The sequence below is a fragment of the Gossypium hirsutum genome, chromosome D05, assembly GCF_007990345.1.
Source record: "Gossypium hirsutum isolate 1008001.06 chromosome D05, Gossypium_hirsutum_v2.1, whole genome shotgun sequence".
Classification (NCBI taxonomy): domain Eukaryota; kingdom Viridiplantae; phylum Streptophyta; class Magnoliopsida; order Malvales; family Malvaceae; genus Gossypium; species Gossypium hirsutum.
This window is the reverse complement of record NC_053441.1, coordinates 4,013,651-4,026,864: the sequence shown is the minus strand read 5'-3', so window position 1 is coordinate 4,026,864 and position 13,214 is coordinate 4,013,651. Positions and strand designations below refer to the sequence as shown.

The window sequence follows — 13,214 nt, the reverse complement described above, 5'->3', positions numbered from 1 at the left end:
CACATAATCGTTGTCTCTCTCACATTATTACATTCTCATCAATAAGAGAGAGTTGCTTACCTTGAAAGAAGAGACAAGACGGTGAGTTGGGTTGATGAGATTAAAGTTGTTTGAGAATGAAAGAGTGGGCTTTCGAAAGGAGCATGCCCTTGAAATGAAATTCGAGAAAGTATACATATAGATAGCTCAAAAACATTAAATTTGTCGAACAAAACTATTGGCAAGCATGCAATCTTTGACTTTTCAAAGATATGGGTGTCAGGATTTTGGCACCGAAAATCTGAGCATTTAAGGCACCGAAATTGGGTTGAAATTTTGGCATGGGATAATTGCAATCTTGGTCCCTAATTGTATAGTGACTTTGCAAGTTGATCCTTGAGCTTCAAATATAAATAGGCCTAGTTATTTCTCATTTTCTCCATCCCACAAATGCCATTCTCTACTTAAGGCATTATTCTCTCTCCTTATTTGTAAAATTTTACTTGTATTTTGGAGTGAAATATATTTGGTAGTGCCCGAGGACGTAGGCAAAATTTGCTGAACCTCGTTAAAATTCTAGTGTTCTTTATTGTTTATTCTGCATATTTTGCGAGTGTGATTGTAGTGATTTATTGTGCTATTAAATTACGATAGAGGGATATTCTGGCTAGGAAAGACCTGGTACTTAAGCGATCTTCGTGATCCACCTCTCTTTCCTGGGAATTGAACTTAGTGTGATTTTTTAGTACAATATTTTACTCTTTTACACGCTTCCGCGCAACAATTGGTATCAGAGCTAGATTCGTACTTGGAGAATACGACCGTTTACGATACTATTTACGTATACGGTATTGTTCATCCACGGCACTATTCACGTAGACGGTACTGTTCATATATACAGTACTTGGGATCGAGGAGAAGAATGGCAGAGGCATCGTCATCAACAAAGACTACCGTGACCAATGCAAAATTTGAAGTAGAGAAATTTGATGGTACCAATAATTTTGGTATGTTGCAATGTGAGATCCTGGATGTCTTATGTCAGCAAGAGTTGGATATAGCTCTTGAAGAAAAACCTGACAAGATGGATGACAAAAAGTGGGCCAAGATCAATAGACAGGCGTGTGGTACAATCTGCCTATGTTTGGCCAAAGAGCAGAAGTACTCTGTCATGAGGGAGACATCAGCGAAGAAGTTGTGGGATACACTGGAAGAAAAGTTTCTAACGAAAAGTCTTGAAAATAGGCTTTATATGAAAAAGAAACTTTTTCGATTCACGTATGCACCCGGTATGTCGATGAATGACCATGTGAACTCATTCAATAAAATTTTAGCAGACTTGCTAAATTTGGATGAGAAATTTGAAGATGAAGACAAGGCATTATTGTTGTTGAATTCTCTTCCCAATGAATATGATCATCTTACCACCACATTGCTTCATGGGAAGGATACGATCACATTTGATGCAGTCTGCAGTGCGTTGTACAGATCTGAGAATCGAAAGAAAGATAAAAGAGATCACAGAGATACAACTGCAGAAGTCTTAACAGTAAGAGGTCGTTCACACAGCAACAAACCTGGTAGAAGGGGCAAGTCCAAAGGGAGACCCGCCAAAGATGAATGTGCTTTTTGTCGTGAGAAAGGGCATTGGAAAAGGAATTATCCTAAGTTACAAAAGGGCAAGGCTATTTCTAATGCATGTGTAGCGGAGCATGATGAGGAGTCAGACTTTAGCTTGGTTGGCATGGCAATGACATGTCATACAGTTGAGTGGATATTGGATTCAGGATGTACTTACCATATGTGTCCTAATAAGGACTGGTTTTCTAGTCTTGAAGAACTAGAAGGTGGAGTTGTTTTTATGGGCAATGACAGTGCCTATAAGACAATGGGAGTAGGTACAATCAAATTGAAGAATCACGATGGCTCAATCCAAGTCTTGACAGATGTTCGCTATGTACCTAACTTGAAGAAAAATCTCATCTCATTAGGGGCCCTAGAATCTAAAGGGCTCACAGTCACTTTGAGAGATGGATTACTAAAGGTAGTAGCTGGGGTATTGACGGTGATGAAAGGCACTAGAAGAAATAACTTGTACTATTTAAATGGAAGTACAGTTATTGGATCAACATCAACAGCTTCTACGAAAGATGCAGATTCAGAGGCTACCAGGTTATGGCATAGGCGATTGGGACATGCTGGTGAAAAAGCTTTGCAGACTTTGGCGAAGCAAGGCTTGTTGAAAGGTGCAAATTCTTGCAAATTGGAATTCTGTGAACATTGTGTTCTGGGCAAGCAGACGAGGGTAAAATTTGGTTCAGCAATTCACAGTATGGAAGGAATTCTGGACTACGTTCACAGTGACGTGTAGGGACCTACCAAAGTGGCTTCTTTGGGAGGTATGCACTATTTTGTTACTTTTGTTGATGATTATTCAAGAAAAGTATGGGTGTATCTAATGAAAAGAAAAAGTGAAGTTTTGGATGCATTTCTGAAGTGGAAGAAGATGGTGGAGACTCAGACTGGTCGAAAGGTCAAACGACTTCGATCAGATAATGGTACTGAGTACAAAAATGATCCATTTCTACAAGTATGTCATGATGAGGGCATTGTGCGACACTTCACTGTTCGGGATACACCACAGCAGAATGGGGTGGCAGAATGTATGAATCAGACTATACTGGAGAAAGTTCGATGTATGTTGTCCAATGCTGGATTGGGCAAGAAATTTTGGGCTGAGGCAGTTACATATGCGTGCCATCTGATTAACCGATTGCCATCAGCTGCAATAAAGGGAAAAACTCCTATGGAGATGTGGACTGGTAAACCTGCTACTGATTATGATTCTTTACATGTTTTTGGTTCCACTGCATATTATCATGTAAAAGAATCTAAGTTAGACCCAAGAGCAAAGAAAGCATTATTCATGGGTATAACTGGTGGAGTAAAAGGATACCGTCTCTGGTGTCCTGATACAAGGAAGATTTTTTTCAGTAGAGATGTGACTTTTGATGAATCAACCATGATGAAGAACAAAGATTCACAAAAGGATGACAAAACCAGTGGCGCTTTGCAGCAGGTGGAGCTTGAAAAGGTTAATGATGATCCAGCTAATACTGAAAGAACAAATGATGAAGAAGTTTCAACCCAAGAACTTCCACAGCAACAAGATTCAATTGCATATAGGAGGCCAAGAAGAGAGATTCGTAAGCCTGCTCGTTTTGATGATATAGTGGCCTATGCACTTCCAATTGCAGATGATGATGTTCCTTCTACTTACACAGAAGCAATAAGTAACCCTGATGGTGTAAAGTGGAAGCAAGCTATGAATGAAGAAATGCAGTCTCTTCATAAAAATAGGACTTGGGAGTTGGTGACACTGCCCAAGGGAAAGAAGGTAATTGAATGCAAATGGGTATATGCAAAGAAGGAATGATTTCCTGGTAAAAATGAAATTCGATACAAGGCTAGATTAGTAGCAAAGGGTTACGCTCAGAAAGAAGGAATAGACTACAATGAAGTGTTTTCTCCAGTTGTGAAGCATTCGTCTATTCGAATTTTGCTAGCCTTGGTTGCGCAATATGACCTTGAACTAGTTCAGCTTGATGTGAAGACGGCTTTTTTACACGGTGATTTAGAAGAGGAAATCTATATGACTCAGCCTGATGGATTCAAGGTTGCTGATAAAGAAAATTGGGTTTGCAAACTGACGAAGTCGCTTTATGGATTGAAACAATCTTCGAGGCAGTGGTACAAGCGATTTGATCAGTTCATGAAAGGGCAAAGGTACACAAGAAGTAAATTTGATCATTGCGTGTATTTTCAGAAGCTACAAGTAGGAACTTTCATATACTTGCTCTTATATGTTGATGATATGCTAATAGCATCTAAGAGCAAAGTTGAGATTGAGAGATTGAAGACTCAACTCAATCTTGAATTTGAGATGAAAGATCTAGGTGAAGCTAAGAAGATTCTTGGCATGGAAATATGTAGAGATAGAGCTCAAGGCAGAGTTAGCTTGTCTCAGAAGCAGTATTTGAAGAAAGTACTACAACAGTTTGGCATGAACGAGCAGACCAAACCTGTAAGTACCCCGTTGGCTTCTCATTTCAAGCTTTCTGCACAACTATCTCCTTCGACGAATATGGAACAAGAATACATGTTACAAGTTCCGTATTCTAATGCAGTGGGTAGCTTGATGTATGCAATGGTGTGTACAAGACCCGACATTTCACAGGCAGTTAGTATAGTGAGCAGGTATATGCATAATCCTGGAAAAGGACATTGGCAAGCTGTGAAATGGATTCTACGGTATATTCTGAAGAACGTGGATGTTGGATTACTGTTCAAGCAGGATACTACACTTGGTAAAGGTGTTATTGGGTACGTTGATTCTGACTATGCCGGTGATTTGGACAAACGAAGATCAACCATCGGTGATGTGTTTACACTTGCTGGAGGACCAATAAGTTGGAAGTCTACACTGCAGTCTACAGTTGCGTTGTCAACCACAGAAGCCGAATACATGGCTGTAACAGAGGCTGTAAAGGAAGCTATTTGGTTACAAGGTATGGTTAAAACCTTGGGATTGGTTTAGGAGCATATTGACGTGTATTGTGATAGTCAAAGTGCTATTCATTTAGCAAAGAATCAAGTCTATCATGCACGTACAAAGCATATCGACGTACGATTCCATTTTGTGCGAGAAATTATTGATGAGGGGAAAATTCGTCTTCAGAAGATCAAGACTGCAGATAATCCCGCAGATATGATGACCAAGGTGGTAACAACAATCAAGTTCGAACATTGTTTGAACTTGATCAATATTCTGCAAGTTTAACAGTTAAAGAAGGCACTATCAAGTATTGTTGTCAAAGGCAGAAAGAATTGTATGAAGATAAGATTATCCTAATCAAATCTTCAAGGTGGAGATTATTGGCAAGCATGCAATCTTTGACTTTTCAAAGATATGGGTGTCAGGATTTTGGCACCGAAAATCTGAGCATTTAAGGCACCGAAATTGGGTTGAAATTTTGGCATGGGATAATTGCAATTTTGGTCCCTAATTGTATAGTGACTTTGCAAGTTGATCCTTGAGCTTCAAATATAAATAGGCCTAGTTATTTCTCATTTTCTCCATCCCACAAATGCCATTCTCTACTTAAGGCATTATTCTCTCTCCTTATTTGTAAAATTTCACTTGTATTTTGGAGTGAAATATATTTGGTAGTGCCCGAGGACGTAGGCAAAATTTGCTGAACCTCGTTAAAATTCTAGTGTTCTTTATTGTTTATTCTGCATATTTTGCGAGTGTGATTGTAGTGATTTATTGTGCTATTAAATTACGATAGAGGGATATTCTGGCTAGGAAAGACCTGGTACTTAAGCGATCTTCGTGATCCACCTCTCTTTCCTGAGAATTGAACTTAGTGTGATTTTTTAGTACAATAATTTTACCCTTTTACACGCTTCCGCGCAACAAAAACAAAATAAGAATAATCATAGCAAGTCGTCCCAACTTGGGAGGAAGTTAAATAAGTTATATTTCTTGTTTTTTAATCAAAATTTAACTCTAAAACCAAGTCATATATTGGCTATTTGGCTACGAAATGTGAGAAATTAGTTAATAATTGATTTTAGTTAGGTATCAGTTTATCTCTATTTGTAAATACAGCGTAAAGAAAGATTCAAGATTGTTTGATTGATTCGGAGAAAGTTTGAACTTCATTTTCTTTGTATTTCTTCCTTCATGGATTTTTTCTGCACTTTTCTGAGAAAATCGGATCTGCTTCTCTCACAGACACCAACAGGAGACATCGGTTTTGACTCTTGAATTCCCATATCGATTTATCCAACATGATAAATACTGAAATAAGATGAAAAATCAAAAATGGAAAGATTCACCACCTAATTGCAGCAGCCTTCGTTAATGCAAAACCCAAACTATCCCTTGGATTTCAAATCCATAGGTTTTAAGCGGTATAGATTTTCTTTTTCTGAAAAGCGAATGCAGAACGGGGTGAGATGGATTTCTTTTTGAATGAGGTAGAAAACGGGTATTATAATTACTTGTCCCACACCCTACTTCACTTTATAAAATTATATTTTTATTTTTGTATACGTAAATTTATTAAAAAGATAAATTTGCAATAATATATTATAAATAATTTATTTATTTTATGTTTAAATATTTTTTGAAGAATTATGTTTAAATATTTACTTAACTTTAAAATTAAATTTAAACTAGTGGGATAAGTCGAAATTAAGTTTATCCAACATTCATGAAAGTAATAATAATTTTCAAGATTATATATTCATATTAGAACGGGACGAGTAGTGGAGCAAATTATGCCAATTACAGAGTGGTAGTAGATTTAACAACATTTACCCCATAAAAAATTAATAATAATGAATGTAAACTATATAAATATATAAAATATTATATGAATCCAATGCAAATAATGCTTTATTTTTAATTATTAAATTCATAAGATTTTAAAAACTATATATTAAAACCCTTTTTAACATCTTTTTTATTTTAAATTAAAACTTATTATTTTATCTAAAATGATAGCCTTGCATGTCATATATATATGCATATATATTTAATACAACATCTAAAATTAATGCAAATAATTATTTATTTTTAATTATTAAATTAAAAAAATATTAAGATTTTTTTAAAATAATATTAAAATCCTTTTTAACATGATTTTTAATTTAAATTAAAACTTGACTAATTCTTCTTTATTATTATTTTATTTAAAATGATAGCCTAGCATATCAAAAATATATATTTAATACAAAAAATTACTAAAGTATGTAATGATACAAGTGACAATTTTTTATGTAATTTTTATAAAAAATTCGTAATTTTCAAAATTTTCATTATCTTTACGAATATAATTTCAAAACATCATTTTTAACCAACAGAAAATGTATAATTTCTTGACAATTATATTATTAAATTTATTTTAGACATTAGTTGTAATTATGTGATAATAATAAATTTCAATAAAAATCATTTTATTTCTTTAAAAATAAAGGGCAGCGTAACAAATCCCACACAGCTCATACTAGAGGTGCCCGGCCCGGCCGAAATATGGGAGGGTTCGGGTAAAAATATAGGCTCGAAATATGAGTTTGGGCAAAAAAAGATACCGTTTAGAAAATGGGCCGGGTTTCGAGCACCACTTTTTAGGCCCGGGCCGGCCCGGCTCGAATATAATAAATATTTTTTATTTTTTTAAAATACTTTTTTTATATTTTTAAAATAAATTTTTGGTGTTTATTAAAAATAGGTCGGGCCAGGCCGGGCTTGAGCTTAGGAATTTTTCCCCGGGTCGAGACTGGACAAAATTTCAGGCCCATATTTTGGGCTAGGCTGGGCCCGGGCTTAGGACGCAGTTGAAATTTTTTTGGGCCCGGCCCATGAGCACCTCTAGCTATACTCTCCCAAGTCCCAAGACCAATGGGCTGTTATTTTACCAACTATGCCCATACATTATTTTCTCATTTTATTTTATTTTATTTTATTTTTTAAGTTAATTAATTTAACATATCACATATCGTTATCAAATTTCAACATATATCTTATTTTAGTTTTTTCTAAAATTAAAAACTTTTTGATTATTTATTATTTTAGTTTTTAATTATTTTAATTTAAAGGGTTTCAATATTTTTTATTCATTTAATAATAAATGAAGTTGAGTGAATTATTTTATCCTTTTATTTACGAGTTTGAGAGAGATTACGGGTAGTTCTAAGTATTGTATCAAAAATATTAAATAAACTTATATAATTGTATATTAATTAATCAAAATATTTAAATAATATATAAAATGATATGTCTATATTTAATAATTTTACTAATTTTAATTAATTATTAAATATTTTAAATACATTATACGTTCCACTACATACTTATTTATATATAATATTTTTCAAGAATATTCATATAGTTTCTTTATATAGTTTCTTTATAATTATATAATTTATTTTATTTTAGGAATTAGTTGTATTTAAGTGGTAATCATAAATTTAAAAAATCATTTTATTTTTAGGGAAAAGTCATAAATCCCATATTAATTAAAGAAGATTTTCATAGCTCATGCTTATTATATAAATAAATATTATTTTTTTATTTCATGAGTGGAAATTTATAAAGTATTTATATATATTATATTGAAATAATAATCTAGAAAAAAAAAGTAGATATTGGTTTGAAAATAACCTACTAAAATGTTTACATTCAATGATTTTTATGATTTTTTCATAGTTTTTATAATTTTTACTTAGTGTTGAATTTATGATTTTGTCATGAATTTTTATTTTGTGTATTAAGGTTTTTTTTGTGGTGAATATGATTTTTACTTTGCGTATTAAAGTTATTATGAGGGGTGAAATTAGGGGACCGGCAAAGAACTTGACTCTTTAAAATAGAAAATTTTTCGTTTAGATTTTTTAATATTTTTAAAATTTTAAATTAGTAAAGGTAAAAATGCACTTTGATCCTCTTAAAAATATAAAAAAAATATTTAATTTAATCCATTAAAAATGATAAAGATATAGGCTATTAAAATGGTGAAATTACATTTTCACTATCGTAAAAATTACTATTTAATTTCGGTCCCTCCTAAAAAAACTTCCATGGTGTATATATGTGGATTTTTACATTAATCATTATAATATCATAAATGAAAAATAAAAAATCAAGCATTCATACTTATATGAATTTTATTTTTAATCATTTTATTTGTCAAATTTTAGATATCTTAAAAATTATTTTCAATTAATAAATGAATTTATTCTGATCATATATATAATAAAGCAGGGTTTAGATGCAAAATCCAAAGATTTCAACCAATGAAATTTTGATAAACAAGTAAATTTAACTTCTCTTAATTGAAATTTATTGGGTTGTTAAAATATCTTTTTATGTTTATTTGGAAAAATCATGTTGGACTTTCTTTTTTCCTAAAGTGGAAATTTTTATTAATTTGCATATAGCCTTACCCATATTCCTTATATTGCACACCATGAAGCCCTGAGATGCTGAATGACAGACCACAAAAATCAATGCCTCAAATGGAAGAGTGTACTTAACAACCACATGAATTGGAAAATTAAGACTCAGAATGAAGAAAGAGGTTGATCAGGTCTCTCTCACGCTTGCCCTAATATTTATGATTAATGTGTTGTTGCATATCCTCCATGTTTGAGGCCTCAAATCTACTTGATAATGAATATGATGACAAATTGGTACAACCAAAATACCACTTTGTAAGATACTGTATTAATCAACAAGAACAAGGAACAAATTGGAAGAGATGAATTAACTGAGAAATTGCTTAGTTGATGTTTATATACTCGAATAGGAGTAGCTGCTCCTAACCAATTATACACCAGACTAAGTAACTAACTGATAACAGACTAACAGTCTCTAAACTAACCATTGCTAACACACTTGAATAGATAGATAGAAAGGCATATGGGATTTTCATCAGATTTTGTTTAGCAGTTGGATTGGCATAAAAGCTCCATGAAAACCATCCGGGACTCTGCATGGGAGTGTAATTTTAGCAACTGGCTCATTGAGGAAGTCCTTGGTGTCGATTATATAAGCCTGTAGTGTTTATTAATCCAAGGAAATTAAGCAAGCAAAATACAAATCAGATGAAACCCCTGTTATTCTGAATTATCAAAGCACTTGTTTGACTAACTTGACATATATTAGTGTCTTCGTGATGAACAAACGTGATAATCCAACCATCATCTTCTTCAGCACCTCCTTCCTTACGGACTAAGGCAGCTCCACTACAGTACGTGTTCCTCTCAAACATGTGATATTCTACTTTGATTGATCCTTCTTCAGTATTTTGCTCTTCAAAGAAGAGCTTGGCAAGGCCACCAAATCTTCCCATGCCTGAAATAACCAGATGTAAAAAAACAAACAAACACCATGTTATGACTTATGATCTTTGAAATATGACAAGAAGCTGAATTTATGGGAGCATATATATTTTTTGTACTACCTGTGGCAGCGATTGAGTCGCAGTGACATACTTGGGTGTAACCATATTTGTTTTTCAAACCTGTAAAAGCTCCATTGATCATGGGAAATTCCATGGGGAAATTATTAGCCCCTATCAGGTTTCTCTCCTTCACAGCTCCGGTGCGCACGTTCAATCTCCATTCATACGGTCGATGAAACAATAACTGGTCTTCTGAAATGGCATCTTCAAATGGTTTACCAGGGGCAGGCTTAAATTTTGTTGGAAACCACGCAAATTCTTTTGAACCCGGATCAGGTCCTGGTATGGCTGATGCAAGAGCTCTACACCCCCATACAACAACCTATACATATATACACATATAAAGCTCTCTCAAATTTCAAATATAGCTGAATCCTACAACATATAGCACAACCAATTAAGTTACCTCATCACCATCCTCAAAGCAATTGAAAATGTGAAAAGTGCAATTAGGTTTCACTTTAAACCAGTGGATTGAACCAGCATCTCCATAGCGAGGCATTATACCCATTCTTGCATTTCCTTCACTTTCATATTTTATTAACCTATGAATAAGTAAAAGAAATGTTCTTGTTAACCCCCCCCCCCCAAAAAAAAAGAAAATGTTCTGATTAAGTAAAAGAAAAATGAAGAACATTAGCTCACTTGCCACCATGAATAAGTCTATTTACATCAACAGTTAGTGGGCAATCCATGAAGACAATATATCTGCAAACGAAAACTCCATGGAAAGTAATCATTTTGATCCTGCAGCTGGTAGTTTTCAAACACATACAAAAACACTAAGTTTACCTCTTTGTAACTCCAATCTCATGGCTAAGTGGGCATCTATCGAGTTTAAGATCCAGTTTGTGAACTAATTCCTTCCCATCAGCTGAAAAATTAAAATCACAAGCTTCAGAATTGACATAATCAGTAGGTTCCAACCCCTTAATTTGTCCTCTATGGAGTAGAATTAACCAGAAATTACTCCCACTTCAACAAAAGGTTTAGTTGCTGCAATTCCCATGGTAACCAGCTCCCCAGTATCTGGAACTCTCTGTCATATATAAAATGAAGTTAATTGCTATTGAGTAAAATCTTTATCAATAATAACATATTTGAATTACCTTAGGATGGGCGGTAAATGATCGGTTCCATGCTCCATTAACATCCCAGTCACCTAAAGCCTCTAGTGTTAAGATGTCAATCTCTTGAGGCAAGTTATTTTCTGCAATGGAATACAACTTCCCAGAATGCTCGAAAACGTTGGTATTACTTATATTTTTTAACGGTTTTCCAAATCTCACCTGGGCAATGCCATTAAAAGTTCTAAGAATTCTAATGAGATGTTCACTGTCAGTATATAAGGAGTTCGGATAAGCAAACCAACCAAATTGAGCAAGAAAGAAGTGAAAACAGCAAGAGGATCCCCTTGGATGGCCGGAAGAAAAGAGGGTTTGTTTCGAAGTTTTTCGAGCTTGAATGTATCAGTTTCAACATGTCTGTTATTGTAAACAACAGTCCAATTCCCATTAATGTCTTTACTGAAATACAAAGCGTGAAGCATTCCTTCACCTTCAACCCATATAGGACTTGACTCCCCAAAAACAGATTTGCTTGACTTCAATCCCCCAAACAAAGGATTCGGTCCTGCAAATATAAATTATATGTCAACATTGACCGCTAAGTTTTTAATGGTTTTCCTCTTGCTGATGACAATATATATGTATATATATGTAAAACATTTCCCATTCCATGTGACGTCTCAAGCACCGAAACCTTACGTTTGACTTTTTGTTTTCAACAAAATACACCTTCTCAATAATATCATTCAACTATTGCAAACAGAATAATCTTAAACTACATAAACAATATAGCAGAACACCAAAACAAAGTGAAATTTATATCATAATCAACCATTGATAACATATGATATATATGATAAAAAAAAAAGCTCATGCTGTGCTATGTCAAACCAACCATTTCTTATGTAGACTCCTTGTGGAAATTCAGATGGAATATCGCCATGGATGTTTATGATAACTGCAGCTTCTTTTATTTCATCAACTGGAGCAGCGTTTGTCTGTCCAGTTTACATTTCCAAACGTAGTTAAACATTCAAAGCTTCCATATATACAATTATATGTCTATCTATATACATACACATTTATATATACCTGAGATGGGTCCAAAGGGTAGTCAACAAACTGGAAAGCAGAATCTACAAATGCATCAAGCAACTTAACAGAAGTGTTCTTCACTGCAGCTTTCAGTACACCGACTCCAAAAACATGTTGCTCCAATTCTCTCAAAAAGGGCTGTATATCAGTCACCAGAAATGTCACATAATCTATATATATTACTTTCTCGTCTGTAAGAAAGAGAGCTGCTAACCTTGAAAGAAGAGGCAAGATGGTGAGTTGTGTTGATGAAATTAAAGTTAAGTGAGAAAGAGAGAGTGGGATTTCGAAAGGAGCAATGCCCTTGAAATGGAACATAGTAATAACATGCCATCTTTATTTCTTTCTCTTCTGGAAAACACCTTTAAATATTTCTCAGATTTTTTTATATACTTTCTTGTATGAGTAGATATATATAGATGGCGAACATGCACTTCAGCTTCATATGATTCAGACATCTCAAAAAGATTAATGCGTCAAACAAAACCAAAATAATAATAATACTAATAATTAATAACAAGTTGACCAACTTAGGAAGAATGTTTTTTATAATTAAAGTTACTTAGGAATCAAGTTATTGTCAGCGTAAAGATTGATTGAGAGAAAAGTTTTCTTTAAGAGAAACTAACAATAAATAAGGAGAAGATGGGTCTTATCCACTTACTCATCCACATTATCCGTACAATGAATTGAAGAGGGAAACACAGAAATGGAAAGGTTCACCATTTAATTCCAGCAGCCTTCATTAATGCAAAATATCCAACCTATAATAGTGGAAGGGCGGCTACAAATTTTGAAAAGAATTAGTATTCATAGATATAAATATATAATAATAATAAATCCGAGCTAAATTTAATGGATTTAATTTTAATTATTAAATTGATAAAATATATTCTTTTAAAATTAAAATCCTTTTCAAAAGAATATTTTAATTTAATTTAAAACTTGTTTATTATTATTTTTAGGGTAAATTACACAAAAAGTAACCCAATTTACATAACTTTTATTTTAAGTACCTAAAATAAAAAGTTTATATTTT

The 13,214-nt window shown here is 33.5% G+C and overlaps 1 protein-coding gene across 1 annotated transcript; it reads right to left on the bottom strand.

The window, feature by feature from the left end:
- Nucleotides 1-9,305: 9,305 nt before the first annotated feature.
- LOC107906955 (carotenoid 9,10(9',10')-cleavage dioxygenase 1) lies at nucleotides 9,306-12,571 on the bottom strand. Its single transcript, XM_016834115.2, has 12 exons — nucleotides 12,390-12,571; nucleotides 12,173-12,313; nucleotides 11,976-12,078; nucleotides 11,386-11,645; nucleotides 11,123-11,302; nucleotides 10,974-11,052; nucleotides 10,806-10,887; nucleotides 10,659-10,721; nucleotides 10,420-10,558; nucleotides 10,014-10,335; nucleotides 9,702-9,904; nucleotides 9,306-9,604 (listed from the first exon to the last, which is right to left on the bottom strand). The coding sequence occupies exons 1-12, from the start codon at nucleotides 12,507-12,509 to the stop codon at nucleotides 9,482-9,484; spliced, it is 1,815 nt and encodes a 604-aa protein (XP_016689604.2). The 5' UTR covers nucleotides 12,510-12,571; the 3' UTR covers nucleotides 9,306-9,481.
- Between the last annotated feature and the right edge of the window lie 643 nt (nucleotides 12,572-13,214).